At 41.8% G+C, this 16,961-nt stretch overlaps 1 protein-coding gene across 1 annotated transcript; it reads right to left on the bottom strand.

The window, feature by feature from the left end:
- Positions 1 to 1,590: 1,590 nt before the first annotated feature.
- On the bottom strand, positions 1,591 to 10,013 carry RRP7A (ribosomal RNA processing 7 homolog A). The gene is made up of 7 exons (XM_072127140.1): positions 9,870 to 10,013; positions 9,515 to 9,645; positions 8,368 to 8,493; positions 5,790 to 5,898; positions 4,454 to 4,551; positions 2,143 to 2,341; positions 1,591 to 1,903 (listed from the first exon to the last, which is right to left on the bottom strand). Exons 1-7 carry the CDS (start codon positions 9,919 to 9,921, stop codon positions 1,818 to 1,820), a joined length of 801 nt encoding a protein of 266 aa, XP_071983241.1. The 5' UTR covers positions 9,922 to 10,013; the 3' UTR covers positions 1,591 to 1,817.
- Between the last annotated feature and the right edge of the window lie 6,948 nt (positions 10,014 to 16,961).

The raw sequence follows: 16,961 nt of genomic DNA, 5'->3' as shown, positions 1-16,961 counted from the left end.
CACTGTTGGATCGTGCACAGTGCACGATCCTAGCAGGCAGCTACTATAGGCAGCCCTAGGTCCTTATAGGAACTCAGGGTTGCCATGGTAATGATCGGCACCTCCGTGCCCTGATCGTTGCGTCGATGCACCACAGACGCCGCGGTCACTATGACAGTCACGATCTCGGCTACCGCGTACTGCCGGAATCCCGCGGCGATCGCCCGGACTCAGAAGCTGATTCTACGGCAAGGTGCTGGAACGGTGCTGGTGCAGAAAGGGGTTAAAAATACAACACTTGGTGTTGTTTAACAATCACGTTTCCATGGAAATGCATAGGCTATAAGACCCCCAGGCATTTACATTGTGTTTGTAAATGCAATACAAATGCTTTTTCAACTCTCTATGTCATCGTTTAAAGACTAGTAAGCACTACAACCAAGTGCAAAAGTTTGGAAAGACGTACTGTCTATTTCTATTTACTGCAACTCACTTAAATATAATTGTGAATATATTTGTTTTTGGGAGAAAAAATATTATTGCATAGTAATAATCCACATATGTCCTTAGTGGATGAAATCTAGGAGAGACCCTTGAGAAGGATCTGGGTGTACAAGTAGATAATAGATTACACAATAGCATGCAATGTCATTCAGCTGCCTGTAAAGCCAGCAAGATTTTGTCATGTATCAAAAGTGGTATGGACTCTCGTGATAAGGATGTAATATTACCACTATACAAGGCATTGGTTTGGCCTCACCTGGAATATGCTGTCCAGTTCTGGGCACCGGTCCATTAAAAGGATGCCCTGGAGCTGGAGAGGGTTCAAGGTAGAGCCACAAAAATGATAAGGGATATGGAGGTTCTCAGTTACGAGGAAAGATTAAAACCATTTATTTAGTCTGGAAAAGACAACCAAGCGGGCATATGATTAATTTATATACTCAAGTATAAGCCGAGTTTTTCAGCACAGAAGCACCATAGTTTCTGAAGCAAGAAGAGGACCTGTGGGGGGGGGGGGGCGTTGGAAAGGCAAGTACAGTGTTAATTTGTTTTATTAAAGTATAGGCATACTCAGGGCAGGGGCTGGCAGGATATATACTTGGGGGGGGGGGGGGCAAGGGCTACCTATATACTGCAGGGGGTGACAGGTTATATACTAGGAGGCAGATGTGTGCTGGCTGGTTATATACTGGGTCTGTGAGGCTGAGGCTGTGACCCATGTATTTCACACTATAGGCTTATACATGAGTCAATAGGTTTTCCCAGTTTTTGTGTTAAAGTACCAAGGCTTATACTCGAGTATATATGGTAAATATATAAATGGTCCATACAAAAAAAAAAATGTATAGTGGAAAGATGTTCCAGGATAAATCAAAAGGGGAACTGTCTCTGTCTGCTGGAGAAAACAAGGTTTAATAACCCAGGGTGACAGGGCTTTTATACTATGAAAACTGTCAATCTGTGGAATAACATGCCTCAGGCGCTGGCACAGTAGGGACAGAAGAGAGTTTCAAGAAGGGTCTAGATCAGTGGTCCCTTTTTACAGCAAAATAACATTGATGGGCAAGTTATTGTAGCCGTTTTCCTTACATCCTTCCTTGGTTAAACTTTGTGGATATATGTTTTTTTTTTTTCAACCGTCACTTACTTTACAAAGTTATGTACAAAACACAATAAGTATTTTTAATGATGTAGCTGTCATATAAATGTGTTTTTCAATCTATATAGTCCATTTTTATGAGTATTCCTGGTAATTTTTGCTGAAATGTAATATGTATATCCTGAATCTGTTACTGATGACGTGAGTTTTTCTTCACGGCTGGTTGTCCCATCGATCAGTAAGGTCGGAACTTTCTCTGTGCTCGCATTAGTGCAATCTTCTGCTTATCTTCCTCAAACTTCTTCCGCAGCTCATCTAAGTCTGCAAAGCAAAAATTCATAAAATATGTCACTTTCACATATCAGTTTTTTTTCCCCCATGCATTTTATTGACCAACTGCAGCCAAAATAATAAAAAAAAATTTTTTGGGAGCGTGAGGAAAAAAAAACGACTGCACACAGGCAACAATATTCAAAATATAAAAGGGCTTATTCTCTGCAAGTTTTGATGGGGTCTAGTTGAAAAGGCTGCACATAACATTTGTAGCATAAGGCACTTACGTTCTTTCGTTTTCGTGCGCTGCTGCCAAGTGTAGAAGTTTATAAGTTCTTTCTGGGCTCTCTTTTTCCTCTCTTTTTCTACCAGTCGGCTATTCATAGCTTCTGTGCGTACGGTGCCTGGGCGTCGCCCCTTTCTGGTCACTGTTATCCAGCCTTCCTTATCTGGCACCCCTTCTTTTTCCTTGGCCTTTACCTCTTTCTTTTGAAACAGAAACAACAAAATTGTGGAGATTAAGTTATTTTGATTAAAGAAAATGTTGCCAAGTTTGGCACACATCTAAAGCCATAGAGGTGCTTTGCACCTGGTCTCTGAGCTCCCTGTGGAAAAGAGCATTTCTAAACGCAACATAAACACCCTATGTGACCACACACTAGACATTGAATTCAGATGAAACTATTTTTCTTTTAAAGAAATGCATCGGTATCATTATACTTTGCTGGGTATCGTATCGCACTCTAAATTCCGATATCAGGGCAACCCTACTCTGGAAGTTGAATCAGTTGTGAATCCAGTTGGTGGATAGTGGGGGTGGACTAGCTATACCAAAAGAAGAATTTTATACTATAAAGAAAGATTCCTTGTCTTTGCACCGTCATGGGAAGCCTTTAAGGGCATATGAGGGCTATTTATATTACATATTTTTTTATTTAAGGAAATCTAGAATTTGTTTTTATGCATTGTGAACCAAACATACCTTGAGAATGCTGAAGCTACATGGATGCAGAAACATATCCCTGAACCAATTGGTTTTGCTCAAAAAACCATTAGGACCTCAAATGACTATGTAGAGAAAATACACACGGACATAGTGTAGACTGTGTCAGATAATCATAACATTTTTTATGTCTCAATCTACTCACATAAAAGGATAAAAAATGCGCATAGTGGATTGAGCTATTGAAAAATTTTGAGTAGGAAGGACTGCAGCGGCTTCGTGTCTGAATGGCATCTTATTTTCGTTGAAAGTTTCTGGCCGTTTTATGGTTTCAGAGAAATCATATATATATTTGATCCCTGAAAATTATATGTTGGATGATTGTAAGACCCATCCAAGAGCATATGTATAGCTCATAGACTGATAAGATGCAACACTTGTGTGCTGATTTATGATATAATTTCTGTACTCATGGTTGCTGGCTAAATACTTAGACTAGTTTCCGGCACTTATACGAAGGTTACATTCACATGGCAGTCAGGCAGATGTTCAGCCATATACATGTCCCCCATAGACGGCTATGGTGTCCAGAGTCTGTATGGTGAGCACAACAGTGACTCTACGTTAGTGTGAATGTAGCCCTAATGGTAGGAGGATGTCGGCCCAATGGACTAAGATGAATTTAGAGGTATGTTAGAACTAGTTCCTTGTTATCTCCCAGTGAAGGGAAACAAATGTCACAATTGTTCATAATTTGTAGAGTTTACAAAACACCAGCTATGCTATATAGATATGGTATATGGTGTACTTGTTTAGTTAGCCCCATCTTAAACCCCAGATTGGAATGGTTAGGAGGGGGGGTAGTTTAAGTGGCTGTGAGGGGTCTGTTCGTTTGGGCTTTGTTTTAGGTTTTGTATGTCTTGCCAGACACCTTCCGGTTTATGGTTCTTATTTGTCAACTGTTTACATCTCTTTGCTGTTTAAATTTAATAAAAACATCATGGAAAAAAAAAAAAAAAAAAAAAAGCACACTAAAAGCTTTGGTTATACCAAAGGATGTTATGGCTAAGTCCTAGGGTTTCAACCCTTCTAATGTTGCCTAATGCCATCATTTCCCTCGTATGAATCCTGTTTGGTCATGATGAATTGTTTACAGAATTTCAGCGTTTTAACCAGTAGCCAGGATTGCGGCTAGCATTGGCATGTGGATTAATATTTAAGATAATCTTTAAACGGCTTGCATGATAAAACAGGGAAAAATTACTCAGATCCAGGCAACATGATTGTGGTAGCCCCTCAGACTCATTAGCATAAATTAAATGGTTGCTTTTAGAAGGAAGTAGGCCAACAAATATAAGAAGGTTACCACAGTCGAGGTGCCTAGATCTATGTGTCCATGGCTTGATGCTTGATTTTAATGGTAGATTTTCTTCAATAGTAGAACGAGAAGATGGGATCCCCACTGCAACTGTCATGTTTTACAATATTATTGTAGCCTCTGTAAGCAATGCTAGTAGGATTTCTTTTCACAGGGTAGAGCAGTATATAACTAGGAGGGACATAAAACTCAGCATCTCCAGAGATATGGCTAGTTGCATAGTTGGAATTCTAAGCTCATTTCTTAAGAAATTGCAAAAACAACCAAAAATGACTACCTTTTTCTCTTTGCCATCATATTTATCCATATACTTATCGATTTCAGCTTGAAGAGCAGCAACATCTATAAAAGATGCCTCATAATCGCTTATCCACTCTAAAGGAAAAATAAGAAAACAAGTTTCAATTTCAGGTAACATCCAAGTTATAAAAGTAGCATTAGTGCATCACAGCTTCAGTCTTCTCCTTTAATCACTATGTAACAATGAACAAGCACCAAATAGAAGCAGCATATTAAATGTGGTCGCCACCTAATTGATGGTTGTTGATCATTAACTAGCCTTATGCGTCACAAAAAATAAATAAATAACAAACAAAAGTTTTTTGGTCTTTCTCCAAAAAGGAGTGGTCTAAATAATTTGAACTTTTCCATAGACTCTCCATATCCGTTAAAGCACAGGAAACCAACGTTAAAGTTCTCTCCCACTGGTACTAGTTTATCCCTTCTGACCCAACGAATGCTGGCGTTGTTGGCAATCACAAGGAACAATGTCACCTATCTGTTGGGAGTGTCCTGAACAACGTCCATTTCGGACTATGGGAATCCACCAGGGTGCCAATGAGCTCCGAACTGCTTGCAGAACTCACACTACTACATAGGATGGAAGAGATCACTGAAGACTCCAACTCCTCAACTGAACATGGGGACCATGGCTAGATTTCAAAAACTCTCTGGCATATACCTCCTTCATGTAATTTGCCCAAATTGATCTCTAGTCATTGGTCTTCTAGGTGGTCGAACTAAAACAACAATCCCTTTCAAAAACCTACCCACGTTTACCCTCTTACCTGTCCCCCCCTTGCCCATTAGACCCCCCTACTACACTTCCTGGTCCTTCTAACTAAGAAGTACTAAAGGTTATGATCTGAATTGCCAGTATGTTGCTTTCATTGCCTCTTGGTTAGATACATCAATTTGACTCTTATTTATTGTAGTTTCTTATATATTTATCAGATACAGATATTTGAAATGTACAGGCCCCGGAAAAATGTTTGAATACATGGCAAACCTTGTTATGTGCCTAAATATGCCACGTCTACTTTATTTCCCTGCGCCTGCTTGCACTAAAGGCTAGGTTGTGGCTATTCATGGTCATCGGTCTGAATACTGATTTTAAGTTTATAGAATAAAAAGTATAAATTATACAAAAGGTTTTTGGTAGTGAACTAAACACAGAAAACAAAACAAATAAACTGGGCCATTAAAGCTCTGCAAACTCATTATTAAAGGGCTTATGTGATAAATCAGATTTTCTTGCATCCAAAACACCGAAAACCATATCAAATCTGATCCAAAAAAAAAAATAAATAAATAATGAAATGATCAAAACTCACTCTCTATTCCAGCTTTTATGAAATTATCTTCTTTTGATATGACCAATGCGCTACTGAATTTTTCAATTCCAAATTCTTTTTTGAATACTATGTACGCCACCTTAAAACCCTGTAAAACACAATAATTATTCAATTTAGAAAATGTACAAAATTAGATTAAATATTTTTAATGTAGTCAATAAAATAGATTATTCATCCCTCAGAACACAAATTAATAAATGTTACATATAACAAAATAATTACCATAATACCAAAATAGTAAAAGGAATTTTCCTGAAATTCTAAGAAAACTTCTTTAAAATAGTCAAACTTGTTCTCCTTCCCTTCTTATCTGCTTTTAAAATTTCTATAAATAGCCTCTTGCTAGCAACAAGAACCTCATTAATGCCTTCATGACTGCCATACGGCCATACACGTACTACACACACTTCAAGTTTACACCATTTTAAATGGTCATATCTGCTGAATCGTCACACATAGAAACACAATTTTAGTGTCCTATTAAGGAGTAGAATTTTCCCTTTAATAAAATATCATGTGTTTCTAGGTGAAACAGTACCAGAGATTATGATATCCAATGTAAAAATTGCAGTAAAAATAGGATTTTTAAATAAAGTTAGTCTGGAATTGAAAACTAACAGTGGATATCTATGGTTTCGTTTGAACAAGAAACACAATCCTGATATGACATTAAAAAGGGGGATTCTCCTCTTTAATTGGACACCAGAATTGTCGATATGACAAGAACTGGACCACACACACGCACACTATACAATGAACTATTACCGTTTAGACTACATTAATAAAACAAACTCGAAATTCTTCAGTACATTTTGATCAAATGACATAAGCCCACTAACCACTTCATGGTGACCTCATTCTAGTGGATAATGGGGGCATCACATGGCATCCACCACAACTGTAACGCAGCACCATCAGGAACCAAGACCAAGTTGTCCCCTAGCACCCATACTAGCAGTGATAGTCCCCAGCAGCATCACACCACAGAATCAGAAGATGCCATACAATACCCCATGTGTGAACACGCCTTTACAACTCATTGTTCCATGTGGTCTCAGACACTAGCTGAGGGGAAGTAGGTGGTCACTATATGCAGTCTCATGCCAATTTAAAAGAACCTGGGTCGACAAGGGGCGGACTGCTAGCGGCAATTGAACATTGCATGATGTGCAGTCCAGTTCTTTTGTCCCTCCAAACGTTGGAAAAGTACATGCACCCTCTGCCTCTGAACTCATCAAATGGTGATTTACTGACATTGTACATATAACATTTTAGAAAAAGTTTATACAAATTTACCTCATAAAAAAAGTTATTTGTTATCTATGACCTCTGTCATAAAAATTTTGCTAATAAGAATGAGGGGCTCTGTGTTTCCAGAGCACCTTTGTTGCAATGATCTGGTGTCCCCTTCCCCTGCATTTTTTGCTGCTGCTAGATTATACAGGCAAAGGGAGGGGGTGAGAGCAGGGGGAAGGCGAGACATGTTCTGCTCAGCCTGTGAAAATACATCACAGAGAGGCTCTGGAAACCCACCAGAACTCCTCGGTCTTATTAGCATAATTGAAAAGTTTATTTTAGAGAAAAGGAAGGCATGTGTAATAAACACAAGAAAAAAAAAAATGAGGTAGTCAGCTCACGCACCTATATCTTCATTCCCAATAGGTAGCGTGGTGGAGGGTGCACGGAAGAGGTAAAGCTGTGCCGATCAGCTGAAGTAATTCAGGAAGAAGGGTTGGGCTACAGCACTCCAAAAAAAGATTCCTATGTCAGTTTGAAAAGTAATTTTCATTCCATTGGCTTAAAAAAGGGGAGACCTCGTCTGATGCATCCTTCTGTAGCGACCTACGCGTTTTGAACATACATATTCACTTCTTAGTCATGAGTCAGGTCTGACTAAAAACTGAATATGTATGTTGGAAACCCGTATGGAATTGCATGTAATAAAAGTTACTTTTTAAACTAACATAAGAATCTTTTTTGGAGTGCTGAAGCCCGGCCCTTCTTCTTGATGTATAATAAACATAAGAAGATTGCCACAGTCCCAGAGCCTAGATCTATGAGTAAGAGTGCATCCAAAAGCGTGCCCACAGAGCTACGGCCGGTTAGGCACACGTCAGGTGCTGTGGAGAGGAAGAGGAGAACGCTGCTTGACCTTCCCCTCTCCATAGAGAATAATGGTGCAAGGTGGTGCTTACAGCTAAATTATAGTACAGGCTCTTTCTTTTGTGCGGCCATGGCATGGCATGGTACAGTACAGTGAGCACACGTTGTGCTCACCGTACCGAGCCCGGGCGCCATAGACAACTATGGAGGACGTATATGTGGCTGTATATACGCCCCCCACCATATGTTTATTTGCATGCACCCCAAGTTTCCCAGGTTTATCACTGCTTGATTTTGATGGTAGAATTCCTTTAAATGAACCACTAACTGCCCTGCAACTAAGCAGTAGGTGTTTGTAGAAAAACCACAGAATAAAAAGCTGGCCACAGTGCTGGGCTAGTCACCTCAGCAGCTATCTATCTGTGCTGCTATTTATCAATGTTCTTAGTCTCACCTTGGACATTTTCTGGTTAAAATGGGTGCTCCTCTTTGCAGGTTTTCCCACACGACATCCTGGCTTGTCCAGTATTTCTACAGACTCCACGCTACCATAAGAACTGAAGGCCTCTGATAAAGCATCCTGGAGGGAGCAGGATTGTGATGAGAACAATTTTGTAACCACAAAAATAAGGTGTTTGAAATGATGGACACTTAACACTGTTTCGCATTGCTTACACAAAAAACATGTTGGTGCTCATTCTGAAACGCATGTGATTCGGCCAAGCCACCTGGTGTTTTTGGTGTATTTTTCTTTTAATTGCTCACCAGTGCTGTTCGGCTATATCCCTCCCCGTTGCATTTTTTGTTATGTTTAAAAACGCAGCAAAAATGCCACATGTGAATTCACCTCAGGGATAAGACAAAGTTGCAGTTAGTGTGTGAATCATGGACTTGTCCTTTTACACGGACCAAACATACTGCCATACATCATAGTAATATATAACACATCTAGTCAGATCCCTGGCACTGTGGTTGGTCCATGATTCAGCTATTAACCACAGTGGTGTATTTAAAGAGGACTTGTTACCCGAAAAAACGCCATTTTTAGCAATGTTACACTGCCAGCTTTATCACAAACCTCCAATAAAGCTAGCAGACACTGCAGCGCCATAGCCTCAGAACGCTGGACCGAGCTTACAGCTGTCCAGCGTATTCAAGAGGGGGTGATCCAAGGCGATACCTCTTCCGCGGATCAGCCCTCCCACACCATAGGCCGGCGGTGACTGCCAGGCTTCATGCGGCAGTCACCATCTTCTACCACTTATGAATACGCTGGACCGCTACTACATCTGGGGTAGTGCTAGGGTGACAGGTCCTCATTAAAGCATTAATACAAAATGCACAGAGGAAATGTGAAGAGGACACAACGGGTGAAGCGCAGCCCAGCCCATGGGACAAAGGTTTGATGACCTATCCTCAAATTATAGATAAAATTTTATCTTCATAAAAATATTTTGGAGGTGGCACAAAACATTTTGGTCTGGATTTACAAGCAGCCAATCCACAGCAGCAAAGAGGAACCGATTCAAAATGCATAATCTGTGATAAAGACACTTTTACTTCAGTTATGATCAGACTCTTCTATTCCCAAAGCCTCTCACCTCAGTGATGTATCCGGGAATGTTAATGACGAACAGTGTGCGATTCCGTGGCCGTGTGTCATCTAAGTGCTCCTGAGTAGCATAGAAGCAGTGGTGCGGCGCCTCCTCCTCCGAGAAGCGGACCGGGACGGCTGCAGAGATAAAGAGCGACATAATCAGCCCTGTCCTGCAGGCAGGTGATTGCCCGAGCGGCCATTGCCTGTGTGCTGCAGCGTCTGGCAGACGGATCAGTTATTAAACCGATACCCTGTGTTTGCCTGGAAATATATATTTAAATAAAGGAGGGTTTTTTTGGGCCGCAACAAACGGATTATCCTGAGTCTCTCAAAACCTTAACCAAACTGCAACCATTTACCTATGTATCCATCAGCAGCCTCTAACGTGGGGACAGCTTTGGACGGCGCCATATTATCGGTGACATCACACGAAGAAAGGGATTCTGGGAGTTGTAGGACGCATGGACTACGGATGTGACGCGTGTGGTCACATGACTGTGGCGGCTATATATTGGTGGGGGCTGGTGCGGTTTCGCAGCAGTGTCGCGTTGTTGGTTAGTGGTAGTTACGGCTCCCGTGCACTGTATCTGTTTATCATCTGTGTAGTATAGAATACTGTGCAGCAGTTATCCCTTCCGGTTACTGTTATAGGTTTTCTCCCCAAAGGGCATCGATAATTAAGGAAGCCACAATGACCTTTTCGGTCGTTAAACATTTGTAAGAGGACCAGCCAGTGCCAGGTCGATTTTAGGACCTAAACCAACTAAAGGTCCATATGGACCTGTGGTTTAGGGTCCCAAATCGATTTGTTAATTGTTGTTAATTAAATTGAGCTCTGCTAAATTAAAAAAAAAAAAAAAAAACTTTATACTTGGCAGTCTGATAAGGCACATTGGACTCCCATCTGTGGGTTTAGGGCCTCATCACGGCTTCACTTGCTGTAACGTGAGAGAATGGGGCACATTTACTTACCCGGTCCTGTCGCGATCCCCGAGGTGCGTTCTCCGACCAGGATGAAGTCCGACACGATTCTTCAATATCGTGTGTTCATTTTCCTGCATGTGTCGCTTCCCTGCTGAGGTCCACCGGAGTTCACCTTCTTCTTCCCGGTGTATATGAGTGCATTGTCTTGCGACACAATTTGAATTGTAAATCCCGCGCTTAGTCCGAATCAGTTGGGTTTTCTGTCGGCAACGCCCCCCGATTTTTGTCAAAATCCGATCGCATGCTCCAAAAACCCTGCTTAAATAAGTGAGGGTGTGCTAAGCCAGCTTCACTTGCTGCAATGCTCCAGGTGAACATAGATACACGTTTTTTAAATTTCTTTATGTGACCAAGTAAATTACAATTTGGGAAACTAAACCAACGGTCTATAAGGACCTGTGAGTTGTTTAGTGTCCAAAATCACCCTGACAGGTTCCCTCTAAGCGTGATGCATGATTTTTACCATCTTCTAACACTAATAACTTTTTTATACTTTTGTTATGGAGCTGTGTGAGGTGTCATTTTTTTGCGAAATGGTAGCTGATGTTTTCATTGCTACCATTTTGCGGACTATGCAACATTTTGATCACTTTTTATCACATTTATGTGATGTAAAATGGTGTAAAAGTCGCGTTTTGCTCATTTGGGTGCTTTTTTCCTTTATGTGGTTGAGAACCGGCGATAACTGTTTTTAGATTTTGATAGATCGCTATTTTGGGACTCGGCGATACCTAGTGTGTTTGTGATGTTTACTGTTTATTCTGTTTTATATCAGTTTTAGGGAAAGGTGGGTAATTTTAATATTTTATATTAAAAAAATTAATTTTTTCTTAGACCCTCCAGGGTACTTTAAAGAGAACCCGTCATGCAAAATAACCCCCCTAAACTAAATATATTTTCATAAACTGCCATTAGAGAGCATTGCCTCTATCCCTTCATTGTCCCTCTACATGCCTGTAAACCTAAGCAATGAGGTCCTAAAGCTGTATGCAAATGACCTGTGAAATGTCCAATGAAGCATTAGCATATTCAAGCTGTCCACTCTATTCATGAGTGGGAGGAACAGCCACACCCTCAGTGCATGACTGACAGCCTGTATAATGATGTGAGGCTGTATAATGATGTGCTTCCTGGTGCTGGTGGCCACGCCCCCTGCAGCCTGTGTGTGCATGTGTGTGTGTATAGGAGAGATACAGCAGCTCCAGGCAGCCATGTTACAGCAGAACATGTCAGATTCATGTGTAGCTGATGTCTGTGTCTCTCACCTGTATATTAGGAGGATGCAGCATGTCAGCAGATGCAGCACACACACTAGCCATGCTTTACTATACATTACACACAGACATGAGCAGGGGGAGGAGAGGGGAGAGGTAACAGGGGTGACATCACTGCCTCTGACCATGTGACCAGCCTCATTTACATAATAAAGAAAAGATGATTTTTACAATGAATAATGTATGAAATAACTAGATAAAGGCTGTGATGGGATCCTTGTGAGCTGCTCCAACAGGTAGAGGTGACAGGACTAGTGGCAGAGACCTGATGACAGGTGTCCTTTAACCGTAGATGGTCTAATCTTTTCACATAGGATTACTTACGATGAACCACTGGTTCATTGTTAGGACGCGGTCACACGGTGCAGTTTTGTTGCGTTGAAACGCATTACAACAGCTGAGGACAGCTGTTATTATATTAACATTTGCATTTACAAAACGCAGTGTAAACGCAAAGTCATGTACAAGATACATAGTCATATACAAGCAAAGGGTCGATAGTAACCGGATTTTATGTACCGTATATACTCGTGTATAAGTCGAGTTTTTCAGCACAAAAAAATGTGCTGAAAAACGTCCCCTCGGCTTATACACGAGTCAATACATATACTTAAAAAATATTTAAAAAATAATAAACTTATATACTCACCCTCCGGTGGCCCCGACGTGCAGCTCTGCTCCCCCGATGTCCGCGCGGGTCCTCTTCTCTCTTCCGCGCCCGTCTTCTGGCTTCTCTAACTTCGTGCTGGGCGCTTCCATGTTTTCCTCCCAGGCGGCGCCTAGTATGACATCAGCAGCGGCACGTCATACTAGGCGCCGTCCGGGGGAGAACAATGGCGACGCCCAGCACGAAGTTAGAGAAGACAGAAGATGGGCGCGGAAGCCAAAAGAGGACCCGCACGGACATGGGGGGAGCAGCGCTGCACATCGGGGCCACCGGAGGGTGAGTATATAAGTTTATTATTATTTTTTTTAATGCTGGGCTGTATGCTACTGTGGGCTGTTCTGTATGCTACTGGGGGCAGTGCTGTATACTACTGGGGGCAGTGCTGTATGCTACTGGGGGCAGTGCTGTATGCTACTGGGGGCAGTGCTGTATACTACTGGGGGCAGTGCTGTATACTAGTGGGGACTGGCTGTATACTAGTGGGGACTGGCTGTATACTACGGGGGGCAGGCTGTATACTACTGGGGGCAGGCTGGCTACATACTGGGGGGTCTGTGACCAATGCATTTCCCACCCTCGGCTTATACTCGAGTCAATAGGTTTTCCCAGTTTTTGATGGTAAAATTAGGGGTCTCGGCTTATACTCGGGTCGGCTTATACCCGAGCTCTTATAGAATAATTTTGTCTTCAAGACCGGACACCATGATTTGAATTGGACTCCCATCTGTGGGTTTAGGGCCTCATCACGGCTTCACTTGCTGTAACGTGAATGTACTGACAAAAAAAATCACCAAAAAAATCAATAGAAATCAAATTTATTAACCAGTGGAGGCCTGGATTTGGAGTCACACACAAAATTAAAGTGGAAAAACACACTACAGGCTGTTCTAACTTAGATTTAATATCTGTAAAACAAGACAAAATGGAGATCAGTATTGCAGATGTTGCAGGCAGGAGATCGCTCTCCACGTGGTCTTCAGAATCCCTCATGTCTCTCACATGGGCTCAGTGTGAACGTGCTTTCATCTGTGAAGAACACAGGGTGCCAGTAGCGCATTTGCCATTCCTGGTGTTTTTTGCATGCCAAGCATCGTGGATTATGTTGGGCTGTTAGCACAACCCCCATCTGCAGACATCAGACCCTAATTCCATCCTCATGGAGTTAATTTCTAATAGTTTGTGCAGACACATGTACATTTGTATACTGTTGGAGATAATTTTGCAGGGCTCAGGCAGTGCTCCTCCTGTTCCTCCTATCACAAAGGCAGAGGAAATGGTCCTGCTGCTGGGTTGTTGCCCTTCAATGGTCCCCTTCATGTCTCCTTGAGTGCCTGTCTCTTGGTAATGCTTCCTGTCTCTGGACACTACGCTGACAAACACAGAAAACCTTCTCCCTACAGCTTGCATTGATTTGCCATCCTGGATAAGCTGCACTGCCTGAGCCACTTGAGTGGGTTGCTGAGGCGTTGCAGACTGTAAGCAGGGCTATAGCAAGCAGGGACATAGCACCACACACACAGTCTGACTGCTTACGCCAGGTCTGGTTGTAATTGCGCTGTTTGCTGGCTCTTGATAGAATAACCAGCCATATGTACTTAAATATGGAGGCCATGGAAGCTGTAGTTTGGTTCATAATCTGGCTAAACGTGTGCAGCAGCAGGAACAGTACCTCCTTTTGATTTCAAGTTAGTATGTGTTTGGGTAGCTTTACTTTATTTTCAATCTCTTAACCCCTTGCCGCTCCACGCCTTACTAGTAGGGTGATGGCTCCCATGATAAGTTCTCAGCGCTGTGCTAGTATGGTGCGAGTGCACCCGGGCTCTTCCATGTCACCACGTCACGTGACATCGCAATGAGACGCGGGTGACGGAGGCAGGAGAAGCTCCTGCCGATGTCACCTGACTAATTGGATCACCTTGCGTGATCACACTTGTCTTCCGGTTTTCCCATCTTCTGTCTGTCCCTTCTGAACCCAAACGCACTTTTCAGTGCGCCGTGTGAAAAGCGCTGCATAGTATCTTTAGTGGTAGTTAGGTTGTCTTAGGGCAATCTAGGTGCATTTGTAGCGCCTTTTTGCACTGTGCATATAGGTTTTTCTTTGGTGCCTGATGCCTATTTTTTTCCAGAGCGCCGTATCTTTTATTTATGTGTGCTGGCTAGACGGTTTATCTGTGTAGTTGGGTGCACATCATCTAATTTTTCTGGTGCAATCAGGGACTATTGGAGCACAAGCATTCTGTACCACACCTCAAAGTTCCGCATGGCGGTAAGCAGGATGCGCTTTGAAGCCATCTATAAGTTTTTGCACTACACCACCAACTCACAGAGCCCACCCAGATATGACCCATGATCATTTATTTAAGGTCAGGCCCATATTAGATCATTTTAGTGCCAAGTTTGCCCAGGCATATACCCCCGCCAAACATGTGAGCATAGACGAGTCCCTGGTACAATTTAAAGGGAGACTTCAATTCCGCCAGTATCTGCCCAAAAAGAGGGCAAGGTATGGCGTGAAGATGTATAAGCTGTGCGAAAGTACATCAGGGTTCAGGTTCAGGGTATATGAAGGGAAGGACTCCACTATAGTTCCCCAAGAATGCCCCCTCCCCCTTCCTGGGTGTTACAGGGAAGATAGTTTGGTATTTGGTGCACCCACTGCTGCACCTTGGTTACCACCTCAACCTGGACAATTTCTACACCAGCACTACCCTGTTTAAGTGCCTCGCTTCCAGAAATACTGCGGCATACGGCACTGTACGCAGAATCAGAGAGGTCTCCCTAAGTCGCTGCTTGGGCAAAAACTTAAAAGGCTTGACAGCAGGGTACTATACAGCGACTCTGTATTGTGTGTTGAGTACAGGGACAAGAGAGAGGTCCTTGTATTAAACACAATACATGGGCACACCACCAGCATGTTGGGGGTTAAAATGCTCACCACAATCCCAGATAAATTCTTTGAGGGGTCTAGTTTCCTAGATGGTGACAACTTTGGAGGTTTTAGATTGTACTGTTACTTCAGGGGCCCTTCAAGTACACTGTGGCACCACAAAACATTTGCACCCAAATTGGCCAACCAAAAACCCAGTAGCACCAACTCTGTTCTGGACATCGCGGTGCGATGAAACAGCAGTTGACGTGTCTGGTATTGCCATACTTAGAAGAAGCAGGGCAAACATTTTGGGATATATATTTACCTCAAATTCCTTCTGAATGTGTCCATTTTAGAGCTAAATGAGAATAATCTTATTCAAAAATTGAAATTCCAATCCATATTTGTTTGCTTCCAGATAAAGAATTAAAGGGTTAACAGACTTCTCAAATGCTGATTTGAATAGTTTGAGATGTTAGGTTCATAAAATATTACTTGAAAAAGTTGATAGAAAAACTTGAAACCTTCTCACATCTATAAAAAATGGAAATAAGACCAATCGCAAAAGTTTCTATTAAAAAAAATGTGGTTTGACTTTTTGTCTAAAAAGTAGAACATTTTAAAACTTTGAAAATTGAAATTTTTTTCAAATTTTTCATAAATTATTGAATTTTTATCCCCCCCTCCCAAAAAAAACTGATCACCAAAATGACACTACTAACATAAACTACAATGTCCAACGAGAAAACAATCTCAAAATCACAGGGATATCTTAAAGTTTTGATACTGAGCCCCCTCATTATATACACTGCCCTCCCCCACAAATTGTATATACTGGACCCCCTCATTGATTATATACATTGACCCCTATGAGTTTTATATACTGCACCCACTCATGAATTTACATAATAGGCCCCTTCATTATATATTCCTTTATTTTTTTATATATATATATATATATATATATATATATATATATATAATATTCACACTTTGCATGTTAAATCGTGCGCAGAAAAATAAATTTGAAATTTGTGCACCACTAGTCTTATACTGCAGCAGATTCATCATCCAGCATCAGACACAGTGAGGTACATTTACTAAAGGCCGTGCGCCAGTTTTCTATCGGGCTCGACACATTCTTTTTAGTGCAGCTGCTTGAGCAGGTATTTAATAAGTGGTGCGGCTGCACTAGGCAACATGCGACACAAATTGTGGGGAGTTCCAGTGCTCATTCGGATCATGTGTCAGATCTATCGTGCAATATCCGACAGAATTGTGTTGCACGCTCCATGTGAGGCCCCTTCTACACTTGCGTTTATCACGCACATGTTCTGCGTGTGCTTTTGACATGCAGAACTTGCATTGCACTCTGACCCATTTTAATTAATTAATTTTTATACTTGCATTTTTTTTTTCACACACACAAGTGCCTTTATTTTCATGCGCATTTAAATCTCAGCATGCTCTACTTTTGCAAGTCACGCGCCTGAAAAATGCACCATACAAGTCTATGGAGATGCATCAAAAACGCATTGCACTCTGAGACACTTGCAAGTGCAATGCGTTTTTCATGCATCAATTGCCATAGAAAAGAAAGAGTCCTTTTCACGCGCATTATTGACACGCATTGAAATTGCATTGAAAACGTGCGTGA

The sequence above is a fragment of the Engystomops pustulosus genome, chromosome 10 (assembly GCF_040894005.1).
Source record: "Engystomops pustulosus chromosome 10, aEngPut4.maternal, whole genome shotgun sequence".
Classification (NCBI taxonomy): Eukaryota; Metazoa; Chordata; class Amphibia; order Anura; family Leptodactylidae; genus Engystomops; species Engystomops pustulosus.
Note: the sequence above shows the minus strand (reverse complement) of the source record. Positions and strands in the feature narration are given on the sequence as shown.